The following is a 15,880-nucleotide window of genomic DNA, read 5'->3' on the forward strand; positions in this document are numbered from 1 at the left end:
AAGATCGCGAGTTCAAATCTTGTTTTTCTTCAAGAAGTTTCTCCTTCGGTCTCAAGCCATCGTGCAGTGTTTTCCTGCTGAATGTTCAGTTCACCAGCACCTGAGAGATAGGAGTTCTTACTTCCGTTTCCCGCTGGACAATAAACGAGCCCAGAGTTATCATCTACTGCTTCTCCTTCTCTACAAAACGAAAAGTACAAACTCGGCGACAAGTAGCAGTATCTTTGAAATAAATATTCTCGCTCGCGTGCTCCTCTGTCAAAATGATGCTATACTATAGCTGCGTTCACTGCATGCTGCTGCTAGCATGCTGCCAGTACTGGAACACGACACGTGAAGGCGACGCGTCTTTTGTATTGTAGCAAGAAGGACCCACGGGCCACGGACCACGCTACGGCTGTGTGTGATCCCCAGTAGCCTAATCGGTAGGGCACTGTCCCGGAAAGACAGGGGTGCTCGGTTTGAATCCTGCTCGTGGATCCTTCTTTTGCAACACTGGCGACTGACTCGAACCCACGACCCATCCTAGATCTACCCCTGCCCCCGCAAGTAAGCCCGGTTTAGCAACAGGGAAAAAAATCGAACCTTCCACTCGGCCAAGAAATCTTTACCAGTCGCTGCTGTGGCTATTGTCACCACTGCCACTACGAGACCCCAGGTGTCTTTTTCTTTGGCATTACCCCCAGCACAGAGTACGGCTGGCTTTTCTCGGATTGGCTATCTCGCTGCTGACCGGTGGAATATGCTGCCTTCCACTGTGCGTAGTAGTACGGATTACTGCTCATTCATTCGCTCATGCATAACCTTCCTAGGCTAGGGGCTCCCGTAAGAAGACCATAGGTCTGTGGGAAACACGCTAGGTAAAATAAAAGTTAGTAATAATAATAACAATAGTCTGAAGAAAAAATCGACTGTCACCACCAGGACTCGAACCAGGGACCCTCGCTTGTAGCCAGCGATGCTCTAACCACTGAGCTATGGTGTAGTCGTCATCCCAGCAGAGACCGTTCAACTGAGTTCTTAAAGCTATTAATCATTTTCTGCTGCCCCAGGTTATTTCTTTTATTAGTATTATTACTTTCTTTGCCTTCGCTTTCTTGTTATTGGGCAAATTACCCGTTAGAATCTGCGAAGTAAAATAAACAACAACTCTCACAGCCGACTCACTGCTACCCTCCGTAGCCACTACACACACCAACAGCCATACAAGGAAGGGTTGCAGGTAGATACTGAAATCCCTACTGTCAGCTGACGAGGGTAGCAGTGAGTCCGCTGTGAGAGCGCATGGAGGAGAGGAGAGGAAGAGTTGCTTACAGTACATGTAAATTAATATTATTTTCCTACTTGTAGCTATATTTACCAAAATCCTTGGTATTTCCCTAATATTCAAAATTTTATGTTGAGTCACCTCTACCTTTACGTGTAATATTTCAAAAAATTTATATTAATAATAATCACACAAATAATCTACGTGGAGATAAAAGTTTAATAATAGCAATGAAAAGTATGAATGCCGCAGACATCACCACGCAACATGACAATTTGTTCAAGGTTTGGTTTTGTGTGTTTCCAAAATCGATTTTCACGTTCCGATCATCAGTGGAAATACGGAACTAAAGAGATCAAGGGAAAAACAAAGGTTAAAAATCCAAAGAAGTGTGACACACGACGGGTAACTTGTGGTAAGTATTACAAAAAGTGAGAACTAAAATAAAGAGTAAGTGTGACAAACGGGCATGAACAGTGCAGGTGGATCACTAAGCCAACCGAATGTGCCTTCTCCACCGTTGCCCTTGCCGCCACCGGAGCCACCACCAGTGCCGTTGGTGGCTGGGGTCGGGGAGGAGTCGGCAACAACAACAGTACCGCCAATCACAGAAATTGAGCCCATTTCTTTGACACAGTATCCGGCTGTGCGGACACCGCAGCACCCTCCGGCGCTTGATCCGTGGGTCCAGAGACCACGGAGGTCGACCGCCAATTATTCAACCGAAATATATGCTAGGAATGGCCAAGGCCCACGCGGAGCATCGAAGGAGACCGGAAGCCGGGGGCAAAACGGAACACAATCTCGGGACGTAGATGAGGTAAGGACAGTGACACGGGACAGACGTAGGAAGGAGAACATGGATGGTATCAGACGACTGACTGGTGGTGAATATGAGTTGGGTGATGATGCGGCGGATGACGAGAATACAGATGACGACGAGGCGGATGACGGCGAGGATACAGATGACGACGAGGCGGGTGATGACGAGGCGGCAGATGAAGACGAGGCGGATGACGGTGAGACGGCTGGTGGTGATGGTGATAAAACGGACGAGGAGGAGTCAGGTGGCAGGGAAGGTGATGGAGCTGATGAGGGTGAAATTCGTAAGAAGTCAGCTGTGTATTTGCATTTGTTATCTCGTCCCGATTGTTTGAGTGTGTATGATGATTCCCACTTCTCTGTACTGTGTCGTGCCCGTTATGTCCAGCAGTTGAAGGTCCTTGAAGCTGTTTGTATTCGTACGCATAAGCCCGATTTGTGTAAGCAAAAAGAACATGTTTTAGCACTTAGGTTATTTTCGTGAATTTGCACCCCGTGTTCATGAGTTGTTTCTGCACTGTTCATGCCCGTTTGTCACACTTACTCTTTATTTTAGTTCTCACTTTTTGTAATACTTACCACAAGTTACCCGTCGTGTGTCACACTTCTTTGGATTTTTAACCTTTGTTTTTCCCTTGATCTCTTTAGTTCCGTATTTCCACTGATGATCGGAACGTGAAAATCGATTTTGGAAACACACAAAACCAAACCTTGAACAAATTGTCATGTTGCGTGGTGATGTCTGCGGCATTCATACTTTTCATTGCTATTAATAATCACACAGTGCTGATTTTTTTGTAGCTCACAGGTGAAGGACCATACTTGACGTCACACTCGTCTCTATGCCTTGTCTGTCAGGCAACATGGGTGCTACTACTTGAGATCCCTTGATTCTCGAATGAAACTACACGCGGAAGGACATAAAACACCTTGCGAGTGCCATAAATCCACCATACGACCTCAGAACGATTTGGGACTTGTTCGAGGAGACAACGGAGAACTTTCTAATGCGAAGAGACCGTTCGGTTGCTCCATCCGGTCCAGGGAAAGCCGAGTTACGAAAATTGGAGCGTCTGCAGTATGCACTGTACTATGCACTGTACCGTTTTTGATGTTTTTTGTTGTTGCGAGAGGCTGGCGCCCGCCCCCCCCCCCCCCCCGCCCTTCTGGATACGCCACTGTGTTAATTTTGTCATAGACATCTGAAGTACATGTACTCAAGTACATACAGGTAGTCATATACATGAGTGTGCATTCAAACATTGCCAGTGACATCAGTGCTAACCGCCTGCCTCTAGCTCTAAGTACCCGATCATGAACCATAGCACACCAATGTTACGTTGTGTTACATGCAGCAAGGCACTTACCCACACACTCGCTCCCTGTCTAGAGAGGTTTTTTTTATTTCGGCAAGCACAGCAATTAGAATGTGACCTCCATCACCAGTTAACACTTTGAGACATCAATGACCTGTGCACAACTTCACGTCCATTTGAAACAGCTTTCGAACTGTTCTTGTACGGCAACTCAGTATACCCAGATAAAGTTCGAAAACAGCTCACTTCTTCCTACTCCTAAAATCCTGAAAAAAAGCCCTCATAACTAATGTACACACTTACTTTCACATCCTGGTGGATTTGGGTACCACACTCCGCCACTGTGGCACGTAGAGACGGTGATAGCCCGACCGTTATTGGAATGATATCCCGTTTGACACTGTATTGATACGTGCGTTCCAATTGCCCTGCTGAAATCGATTATGGGTTTGTATTTGAAGCGGGCGAAAATGAGATCTGGACACTGTTCTGGAGACAAAGAGCAAAAATTCAAGCCATTGCTCAACGAGATGAAACTCAGCTCCAAAATTCATACTTTACGTCATACATATAGAAGGCGGATTCTAGTCACCAAAATGAACAGACCGTCACCAATTATTCAAATCTGTCGTAGGAATAAAACATAATGAATGTACTTAGTGGAGTAGTAGCAGTAGTAGTGGCAGTAGTCCATGCTGTTTTGATGTCCTTAAAGTTTAATGTACTCTAACTAACCTAGTTGGTTAGACGGATGATTGACATCGGGTTCTGCTTGCTCTTTTCTTTGCGTTGTTGTTTTTCATCACCATGTATTTCACAATATTATTTTCTTTTTGCTGGTACAAGAGGCTTTAGCGGTAGTAGTAGTGGTAGTAGAGTGTATTATTTGACTAGGTGAGTCCCAACAGGCTCGGCCTTATTCCAGGGAGCCCTAGGGACATCATTGTAAAGTGTCCTTCATGGTAGCGTATACCACGATGCACACTGAGAAGTGACACAGTGACCTAGACCAGTAGTGGTACAACAAGGCGTTTCAAGAGTGTACAATCAGCACATCAATGATGCAGCATGTTCCAGTACAGGTACAGTAAGTGAAATCCAGCCTTGTGGAAATACCAGTCCCGGACTGTACAACCCGAGGACTGTGAACAGTGGGCTGTGCAGTGAACCGTGACTCTACTCTATTCATGGTTGTTGGATTTCAGTTCCCACCACCTTGTTGTAACACTGAGCAGCTACATTTCACACAGAAGAATTCTTTAGGTCAGTACATTTAGGTTTTGATCATCAAGACCATCATTATACCTCCTTTCGTCTCAAATGCAGCAGTCGAGTGAGGGCCACTGTTGCCGGCAACCATCATATTTTTACGATGAAGCTGCGTGGAGCGCATTTAAGATTATTTTCAACATAAACAGTACAATGAAGTGTGTGTTGCTCCCTACATGGGAGGTTGCGGTTTTCCTGCCGACTTGAATTCTCACTTGACTGACTCATGATTGCAATCCAGAGCACACGAGAAGTCCATCGAAACGTCCACTCTTTGCCTAGCCCCCAAGACGAACATTTAATGATAGTAGCCGACCGGCCGAAGTATAAATGAATAAAAAACCGTCCACTCGGCTCCACTGTAGGGAGCAACACACTCTTCCCCTACTATAGCCGAAGTCGCACCAATCTCTTCTTTATAAACACTAAGTGTTTCGGAATATATGTGTAGGACTCAGTATAGAGTCCATGCACTATATGATGTCCAGCACCCTATATAGAGTCCATTGGTCCAAAATCCACTATACAGAGTCCAGGAGTCCACTCAGTTTTGATCAGCTTCATCCTGCCGCGCAATCCCCTATAAGGAGTACACTTTTTCTACAAGTCCCCTATTCACGGTCCAGGAGTCCAGTTTATCCAGTCACGCCGTCCTGTGTGTTGTGCCCGAAAGAGTACACATTTTCAGTTTTGCTTGCCTCGTGGCAGCGCATTCCTTTCTTCACTTCAGCCATGGCTGCCAATTCTGCTGTGCAGTTGCTGACAGTAATCTGTCTCTAGCTAACCAAGGAGGATAAGGAGACGTTCAAAATCAAATCTGGAAAGCGTCTTGTGGTTCTCTGAAGACGTTTCATCAGTGCGCGGGATGAAAGCAGAAATTGCAGAACGAGAAAAGTTCAGCACAGTTCAAATCTGACGAGTCAGGTACACTGACGCTCTCTTTCGTTCGACGCCACAAGGATCCCCTGTTTGGCTGGCCATTGCTGCCAGTAAGACGTTTGAACGGTTTCATCAGAGCGAAGGATGAAAGCAGAAAGCGGAGAAAGAGAAAAGTTCAGCACAGTTGCAATCTGACGAGTCAGATACACTGACACTCTCTTCCGTTCGACGCCACAAGGATACCCCTGTTTGACTGGACAAGAGCTGCCTGTACCACCGTGTCAAAAGGCTGTCCAACTGCATGGCAGGACGATGACTGAGGTAAGGAAGCTTTTACTCGTTTCGATTGGTCTGCTGGGCTGTTCTGTCGTTATGCTTGAATTTGTTTTCCATTTTCAAGGAGCGTATCGCGTTTGTTTGATGTTGCTTGAATGAATGCCCTAAAAGTAATCAACCAGTTCGTAATAGTCCTCAAGGACTGCAAGGACTTTGCATCAATCGTATATGATCGTCTAGCTATCATCAATTATTATTTTATTTCATGAGAAATGTATTTTTATCCCTGTGATAATTACCGTATTATCTCTAATATAAGCACAGTCTCCAATAATAGCACGTCTCCAATAATAGAACACCTTGGGACGGCATTCAAAAAATAAAGTGCTCAGTCTCCATTAAAAGCACACTGTGTAAAATCATTGTCTGTACCGGCGAAAAAACCCTGAAATGTGTGTGTATGACATGAATTTGGCATGGCAACATGCCTCTGAAATGAGGTTGAAAATAATGGAACAGTCTCCAATAAAGGAACGTCTCCATTAATAGCACGGGGCGGAGGTACATTGAAAAAATAAAGAACCGTGCTTATATTAGAGATAATACGGTATGTGAACTCCACGACACTCTTCCTGTAGTATGATGTCAAATACAATGGGATCCACAAACGCAGTGCCAGTGTACTAGTAGTAGTAGGACTAGGAGGATTGCTTGTATGCCAATGACAAGAAAAAGCTTCTCAAGCTAATACCAAGAGTGCATAAACAAGAGTATGCAACTGTGATCTCTTTTCTATGGACCAGATGCGCGGCGCGCTGCCTTCATTACATCATTCAGCTGCTGTCCGCGCACTGCGGAAAATCAAACACCGCACTCTTCCTCTGGTTTGAAATGAACTTTCGTACGGAACTGGAGTTCACGCGCCAGAATTTAGAGATCGCGTAGGTACTTGAACGAATCGAGCAAAAACAGATGGGCTCGTACGAGAAATTGTGAGTTTGAATGCATGCTTTCAGAGCGTGATGAAGGCAAGTTACGTAATGAAGGCAGCGCGCCACGCACTGACCCATAACCACAGTTGCATACTCTTGTTTATGCACTCTTGCTAATACTCGTATTCCCTGAAGTAACCATTTTGATGTCACGAACATGACATTGTGTCAGTGAAACTGCCTCGTGACAACAAATCATTGCATTTCCATCTTGGGGAAGACTGACTGACAGCAACGCTGTACAGATTGTTCAAATCATCTCATTTCAATTTAGTTGCAGTGAAGTGAAACACTGTTTACACTACATGTGCTTCGAAGTATGTTGGTGTGTCTGTGCGTCTTGAGTGTGCACAAACGATCTTATTCCTCATATTACTAATAGATTATTGTCCCCACCATCACCTGTTCACAGGTCTTTGAGTGGATTGATTTTCATTGAGCATCACATTCGTTGAGAACTTGGTAGTTGTGTGCTCCCATGCATCATTACGGTAATAAGCGTATCCTTGTGCAATCTATTTGTTGCAGGTGTGCTGATCTTCAGAAGCTTGCGGAACTGAGTGCTGCTGAACATCTGCATGGCCATGAGCAATGGTGAAGCTTGCTATTGCACTCTCAGCATGTGCTAGTATTATGCTGACCACTGCACTATGTTACTCTCTTACACTACTACGTGTATGTAAACGTGCGTGTACCCGTCCCCGTACGCATTCGTTTCGTATAATTATTTGTTATCCCTCTTGACTTTACATGTAAATGGCTGGACGTTTGCATGGCTGCTGGAGTTGCGTGTGTATTGTGTCTCTACTCTTTTCTTGGTGTTTTCTTGGCGTTGTATAAGTTTGTGTGTGTGTGTGTGTGTGTGTGTGTGTGTGTGTGCGCGCGCGCGCACAATAATTTGAAAACAAATAATTAATCCTGGGCTCTCCATTATTCTCTTTCGATTCTTGGTTTTTTTCTAGGTATTTTCTTGGCGTTGTGTGGGTGTGTGCATGTGTGTGTGCGTGCACAATAATTTGGCAACACCACATGATTGAGATATTGTAATTTGCAGCGTCTGCGAAGAGACCACTTGATTTGAGGATGGTGTTTGTAGGGTTTTTCATGTAATTAAGTGGCTGCAGTGGTGCCTCAATACATATTTTTTTATCTTGAGAAGTGAATGATGTAAAGGATTAAAGGGAGAGACCGCATTCTGGTTAATATTCACTGCTTACAGCAGATCCTATGTCTATTTTCGAACTCGATAGAGGATGCCTAATTGGCTGGACTTTATACAGGGGGTGTAGACCACATAAAGACTCTTTATAGTTGATTTCAAAGTTTGGACTCCGTACAGTTGATTTTGGACCAATGGACTCTATATAGGGGTGAAGCCAATTGGCTGGACTCTATACAGGGAGTGATGTCCATCGAAACTTTGAGCTCACAGTTGATTTCAAGTTTGGACTCTGTACAGTGGATTTTGGACCAATGGACTCTATATAGGGATTGGACATCATATAGGGGCTGGACGCTCTACTGAGTCCAACATATGTACAAACCAACCTTCTTTCACAGTGATTGCGATAGTTGTGGATATTGGCCGAGAAGCATGTACACATCTTTCGGTCACGCTTTGTGGGCGAGCAGGACTTGACCCTGTTCCTGTGCAGTCGAAACTTTCTGCGTACCCCGTTGTACACGTTACATTGAAGGTAACACGTGATGTATCAATGTAATTCAGTCCAGACACAATCTTTGGATCATTTAGCTGGAAGGTGAACATGGAATGCACCATATTCGTAAGGTTCGTTGTCCGGATCATCTGCGTTACAAGCGGCATTGATGAGGTCCACGATGCGTTCAGATTGAAATTCCCACTGGACATGCAAGGTATGTGTAAATTCGCCAACACTCCAAAACACTCCAAAGCTGTGCTTAGTATGACGATAGTGTAAATGTGATAATAAGACAAGAAAGACGAAGCAAACTCTATGAGCACCAAAGAAAAAAAACTCTACCATGAACAAGAAAGCCACCAAGACAAGGCTACTTCTTGCCCAGAGGAACAGTCCCGAAAAGGTGCTATGCAACCAGAAAAGGATACAAGAAAAGAAACAAGTGCAAAATTCCGTACTGCGCCGCACGGTGCGTGAGAACCCCGCGCGGGATCAGCGGAAACTTCGCGGAGAGATTTAGGACACGCATTGCCAAAAGGAGAAGTGTGAAGAGGTCAAAGTACAAGTGCGATTCCAGTGCAAAACAGCAGATCACAGAAAACTATCGCAGGCAAGTCAAACTACACGTATGCATGCGTACCACTACGGCACTAGCAGATCCGCGGATCTGGCGCTAGCAACAATCGCTCGTGATCACATGATCAATGACATAATAATTATTCAAAAATGGCGCTGCTGCGACTGCACACTTCGGCAGCTGGCACATGCACATGGCAAGAAAGAAACGAAAATAATTCAAAAACAGTTCGAACACGTACACAACGAAGGAATAAGTTTGAGAGAACAATAAATTTATCAAGTAGAACAATGTAGTATAAATCTGCCAGGGGGTGCTTGCACCTAGCGCTGGGTGACAGTAAGCGCTGACAGACAGAAGAGAAAGAACTAACAGAGGAAGAGAAATACTACAGAGCTGCAGAACGACGATCAAACGGCAAATTCAGTAAGTCTGTCTGAGCACGCAGCGCGGACATTCTCCCACCTAGTAACTGACTGCAGTTACTTACGTACATCCAAGTAACACAAACGGGCTACTGGCCGGCGGTACACTCCGGTGGTTGTCTTGACATCAGCGACTCGAACGGTGCCATCTCGGCCAGGGTGAACTGCGATCACGATGCCACGCGGCCAAACTCCACGTGTGGCCTTGTCGTCAGCTATAACAACTACATCACCGGGTGCCAGTTGACGGCATGGCTGGTGCCACTTGGTGCGACGTGTTAGCGTAGGTAGGTATTCCTTGACCCATCGACGCCAGAACATCTCTGTGAGCGCTTGGGCGACACGCCACTGCTTGCGCAAACACAGGTCGGCGTTGTTGAAGACTCCAGGACATAGCGCTGCACTGGATGTACCAATCAGGAAATGGTTGGGTGTCAGACATTCGTCGTCTTCGGCGTCCAGAGGTACATGCGTTAACGGGCGACCATTGACCAGGCTCTCGGCTTCAGCAAACACAGTCAGCAAAGATTCATCACGTGGATGCTGTTCCGTCAGTGATGCTCGCAAAGCAACTTTCACGGATCGCACGAGTCGTTCCCAGGCCCCACCCATGTGGGGAGCTGCTGGAGGGTTGAAGTGCCACTCAATACTACGAGCCGTCAATTCGGCAGTCAGACGATCCTGATCAAGCTCACCAATGCTCTCCCGCAGCTCTCGGTCTGCTCCTCGCAGATTGGTGCCTTTATCTGAGTAGATGGCGGCTGGCTGCCCTCGTCTGGCACTCATACGTCTGATGCTCTGGATACAGGCGTCGGTAGTGAGGCTGTGTGCAACTTCCAAGTGCACTGCTCGTGTGCTCATACACGTAAATAACACACCGTACCGCTTCTCGCGGCGACGACCAACCGTGACCTCCATCGGGCCAAAGTAGTCCATTCCTGTGTTCGTAAATGGTCTGACATTGGCTGTGATACGGCACTCTGGTAGCTGGCCCATCTCAGGCTGCAGCGGAATGACACGCTCGTTCTTGCACCGCTGACATTCGGTCCATGTTCTTCTCACAGCGACGCGTAGCTTCAGAATCCAGTAGCACTGGCGCAGGTCGTTCGCCATGCGTTCCTGTCCATGGTGGCCATTCCACACATGGTGCTGCTGCAGTAGCAGACGCGTGTACCGATGGTCTGGGTCCAATATCACTGGTCGCTTTGCTGATGGACGGAGTTCGGCTGCACTATCGGTTCGACCAAACACCCTGATGACATCATCATCGAGACCAGCTGACAGCTTGTAGAGGCGGCTACTACGGCTGACTGGCTCTCCCTTCTGCAGTGATGCTAGCTCATCAGGAAAGCAGTCTTGCTGGACGGTCTTCCACCACAGCGTCTGTGCGTGCTGAACTTCGGACGCCAGCAACTCAGCTGGTAGCTTGGTCGACTTCCTTGCAACACTAGCCTTCAGCTTACGGACATAGCGGACTACCCATGCCGTGGTGCGTACAAGCTTGTGCCATGACGAAAACCGTTCAGGGTCTGGCAGACAGAGGCGATTTGTACGTTGAGCAGCATGTCCGACGAACTCCTTCTTCAGTTCAGCATCATCGGCGTCGTTCTCAACAGGCTCACTGGTGGATGGTACCGTTGGCCACTGTGATGTCGGCTCCTTCAGAAACGCTGGACCTGTGAACCAGCGGCTTGTTGGCGGGATCTCATTCACCGCGACGCCTCTGCTGGCTAGATCTGCGACATTGTCGATCGTCGACACCCAGTGCCAATCATCTGGGTTTGACAGCTCAGACAGCTCGCCAACACGATGTGCGACGAATGGCTTGTAGCGGCGACCGTCTGACTTGATCCAGCAGAGTACGGTCCGCGAGTCGCTCCAGAACACGGTGGAGTCGGGCTGGATCCTGTGGCTGCTAGTGATTGCGTTTGCAATCCGAGCTCCGAGCAGCGCGGCTTGCAGCTCAGGACGCGGTATTGACAGCGGCTTCAGCGGTGCGACCCGGGACTTTGCCGTAACGAGCGCCGTGTCGACTGTTCCGTCGTTCAGCTGAAAGCGAAAGTAGCCGACGGCGGCGAATGCAAGTTCACTGGCATCACAGAAGACGTGAAGCTGGACGTTAGCGACTCCTCCGGGCTTCAAACTGTAGCATCTTGGTATTGCCAGCTTGCCGAGCTCCGTCAGCTCCCCACACCAGCTCGTCCATTCGCCTTGCAGCGACCTTGGCAGCTCATCATCCCAGCCAATGGACGCTCGCCAGATGCTTTGAATCAGGACTCGAGCTCTGATGGAGTAACAGGCGACGAGGCCGAGTGGGTCAAACACTGACATCACAGTGCTGAGTGCCTGACGCTTCGTCGTGCTTTTGGATGTCAGCATCTGTTCTAGGCGGAGCTTACTGACATGGAAACCAAGCGTGTCGGCACTGGGGTCCCAGATCATTCCCAGCGTACGCTCCACTGACGTTGCAGGATCGACGTCCAGACTTACGATGCTTGATGGTGCGCGCATCTCAATCGGCACTGCTTCAAGCACAGTCGGTGAGTTGCTAACCCAGTTCCTGATGTGGAAGCCACCTTGTCTGTGGATGTCAATCACATCTGTCACGATCTTGACTGCTTCTTTGGTCTCGGCACAGCTGTCAAAGTAGTCATCGACATAGTGATGCTCGACAATACCCTGTACTGCACGGAGCTTGTCACGATGCTCGGCAGCATTGATGTTCTTCACGAACTGCGCCGACGTCGGTGAAGAGGTTGACCCGAAAGTCATCACCCTCATCTGGTAGACAGTCGGTTTGCTGTTGCGGTCCTGCCCACGCCACAGGAATCGTTGAGCGCAGCGATCTTGTGGCCTAATAACCACTTGGTGGAACATCTCTTGTATGTCACCACCAAATGCGATGGCCTCCTCGCGGAAACCAAACAGTACGGCTGGCAGCGGTCGCAACAGGTCAGGGCCAGAGAGCAGGGCGTCATTCAGGCTACTTCCCCCGGTTTTCGATGCAGCATCGAAAACCAACCGTAGCTTGTCCGGCTTGTTGGGGTTGGTGACCCCAAAGTGCGGGAGATACCAGGTGGTGTTGGAGTCCACCGCTGCCTGATGGGGAGATAGAATCTCCGCGTAGCGCTTGTCGACATACTCAGCAATCTTCTCGTCGTACTTCGCTAGCAGCGATGGGTTGCGGTCAAGCTTGCGCTCAAGGCTGCGGAGTCGATTGAACGCGTTGCCGTAGCTACGTGGCAGCACTGGGTCGTCTTTGCGCCACAGGAGCCCCGTCTCCCACCTAGTCTCGTCAAACCGCTGTGTTGTCGCCTGCAGCAGCTCAAATGCCCGCAGCTCTTCACGGTTGTGGGCTGTAGCGTGCGGCACCTTGACTCCGAAATCGTCAGTCCTAAACGACGATTTGACTAGCTGGTGAAGTTCTTCATCCTCGGTAGAGATGGTTTGCAGAACGACGTCATCCACTCTGCCCTGACGATGAGATGACCGACCGTGCACGACCCACCCAAGCTTGGTTCGCGAGGCGATCGGCGCGTTGGGCGCGCCTTCAATGACCTCTCGCCCGACCGTCAGGCTGACATTGTCCTGGCCGATCAGGAGCTGGGGCTTTTTGTTATCGAGTGTGTGGACCGGCACGTCTTTCAGATGCGGCCACTGGTTCAGCGCCTTTGCAGACGTCACCGGCTGACACGTCAAATCGAGGTTGTTCACTGTCCTGGCATTTCTCAGCTGAAAGGTCTCATCTCCCTGCAACCCAGCAATCTGCAGGTTCAAGGACATGGACTGAGGATGGTGCTGATGCTGCTTATCTGTCCACGTGAGAGACAGCGGCTTCACTGGGCCAGACGCTTGCAGGGTCTTGGCTAATTGGGTGTCTACTAGTGTCACTGTAGATCCCTCATCAAACAGTGCGTACGTCATCACTTCGTTGTCGCCATTTATCAGGCGTACCGGTACTGTTCGGAGGATGACGCTCGCAGATGGCTTCTGCATGCTGCAGGTCACGTGTGATCCCGTCGTGATGGAGTTAGTCTGCTCACTATCAGCAGAGACTCTGCGTTGTCCTTGTTGCTCATAGTTCTGCGGATGTAACAGAGGGTGGTGAAGACTCGTGCAGCCATCTACGCCACATGGCTTGCTCCGTTGGCAGTTTCGTGCACCATGCCCATACCCGAGACACACATAGCACCGGTTTGCAGACCGGGCCCACTTACGCCGTTCACTCTGGCTCACATCCTTGAATGATTTGCAGGACGAAACTGAGTGGCCGGCTTTCTCGCAGAAGGCGCATGCCCTTGGTTTGCGCTTCTGTTCGGAGATAGTCGCCATTAGTTGACCGGCCCGCCGTTTCGACTGTTCTCCACCGCTGGTGTTGGTGTTGCCAACGATTGGTGGGCTCACATGGTAAGCTGCAGCCGCACGCTCTGTCAGCCAATCTGACAAATCCTTCAGCGTGGAACGGCGACCAAGACTCTGCACATGCTCTCCCCAGCGGAGGCGCAGCTCATTTGGCAGCTTTGCCACGATGTCTTGGCGGAGCTGCGGATTTGTGAGATGATCCGTCTCCTCCAACAGCTCCATGGTGCTTACCAGGTTCCGCACAGCACTGGTGAGCTCGATTATGCTCTCCAGATCCACTGTTTTAATGCTGTTTAATTCCTTGGTGCGCTTTATGAGCGACTGGATGATGAGGTCAGGGTTGCCAAACCTGAGCCTCAGCATGCTGATCACCTGGTCAACATTGTCAGGAACTGTCAGCATTCCCGCCACTAGGTTTCGCGCCTTTCCCTTTAGCGCCTTTGCCAACCGAGCCATGTTCTCACTTGGAGAAAACTCGCACTCCGTTGTTGACCGCTCATATGAGCTTAGGAAGGCGGGCCACTCCTCGGGGCTCCCAGAGAACAGTGGCAAATCTTTGTGGGCACTCTGCCGAGCGACAAAACGCTTCATATGATCAGTGCTGTTAGGCGCCATGGCCTTCATGGCAGCCCCCAAAGCTGATGCCAACTGCTCGACCGGTTCCGATTGACGCTGGAGCATGGCCTGGTATGCACGCTCTTTAAGCTGGTGCTCTCGTTGCTGTGCATCCAGCTGTTGGTGCAGAGAGGTTACGGATGCTGCCTCACTCTCTGCCACAGTGCCGACCGCTGACCGCATGGACGGTGGTTTCGGCGGTGGCGACGGTTTATCCAAACGCCCACGCGCACTTCTGGCTCGAGGTGCTGGTGTGGGTGCCAAATTTGTCGGTGTGCCCATATGCGTGTTACGCTCACCAGACGTTATTTCCTCTATGGCCGCCATCTCCATCTCAACTCTGATAGCCTCGACTTTTTCAGCACTCTCCAACTCAATTTGGTGCTGTCGCCGCTGTAAATCGGCAAGTCTCTCCTCAGAGGCGAGTTGTGCGGCCAGTTTCGCCCTGCGTACGGTACTAACACTACTAGTAACAGACTCAACGAGTGACGGAGCAACTGAATATTCCCTCACCGAGGGCTCGGGCGTTTCCATGTCCGCGTCGACGCCGTACCAGTTCGGTCGTCGTGACTCCCGCTGGCTTCGCCTGACGGACATGACTAACAAAACCAAACGATCTTCCACCCAACGTAGAAACGATCGCGATCAGAACACTTTCGTTACGTGACTTAGCAGCGTCCCGTACGAACTCTTTAGTGCTGTTCGTTCTTGATTTCTCCAATAGAAATCCGGCTCGAAGGACCATGTAAATTCGCCAACACTCCAAAACACTCCAAAGCTGTGCTTAGTATGACGATAGTGTAAATGTGATAATAAGACAAGAAAGACGAAGCAAACTCTATGAGCACCAAAGAAAAAAAACTCTACCATGAACAAGAAAGCCACCAAGACAAGGCTACTTCTTGCCCAGAGGAACAGTCCCGAAAAGGTGCTATGCAACCAGAAAAGGATACAAGAAAAGAAACAAGTGCAAAATTCCGTACTGCGCCGCACGGTGCGTGAGAACCCCGCGCGGGATCAGCGGAAACTTCGCGGAGAGATTTAGGACACGCATTGCCAAAAGGAGAAGTGTGAAGAGGTCAAAGTACAAGTGCGATTCCAGTGCAAAACAGCAGATCACAGAAAACTATCGCAGGCAAGTCAAACTACACGTATGCATGCGTACCACTACGGCACTAGCAGATCCGCGGATCTGGCGCTAGCAACAATCGCTCGTGATCACATGATCAATGACATAATAATTATTCAAAAATGGCGCTGCTGCGACTGCACACTTCGGCAGCTGGCACATGCACATGGCAAGAAAGAAACGAAAATAATTCAAAAACAGTTCGAACACGTACACAACGAAGGAATAAGTTTGAGAGAACAATAAATTTATCAAGTAGAACAATGTAGTATAAATCTGCCAGGGGGTGC

At 48.8% G+C, this 15,880-nt stretch overlaps 1 protein-coding gene across 1 annotated transcript; it reads right to left on the reverse strand.

The window, feature by feature from the left end:
- Positions 1–9,541: 9,541 nt before the first annotated feature.
- LOC135813023 (uncharacterized) lies at positions 9,542–15,058 on the reverse strand. The gene has a single exon (XM_065326242.1). It carries the CDS (start codon positions 15,056–15,058, stop codon positions 9,542–9,544), a length of 5,517 nt encoding a protein of 1,838 aa, XP_065182314.1.
- Between the last annotated feature and the right edge of the window lie 822 nt (positions 15,059–15,880).

Source organism: Sycon ciliatum, chromosome 3 (assembly GCF_964019385.1).
Source record: "Sycon ciliatum chromosome 3, ocSycCili1.1, whole genome shotgun sequence".
Taxonomy (NCBI): Eukaryota; Metazoa; Porifera; class Calcarea; order Leucosolenida; family Sycettidae; genus Sycon; species Sycon ciliatum.

Excerpts from the sequence above, each read along its gene's own strand:
- LOC135813023 (XM_065326242.1), bottom strand. The coding sequence starts at position 15,058 with ATGTCCGTCAGGCGAAGCCAGCGGGAGTCACGACGACCGAACTGGTAC.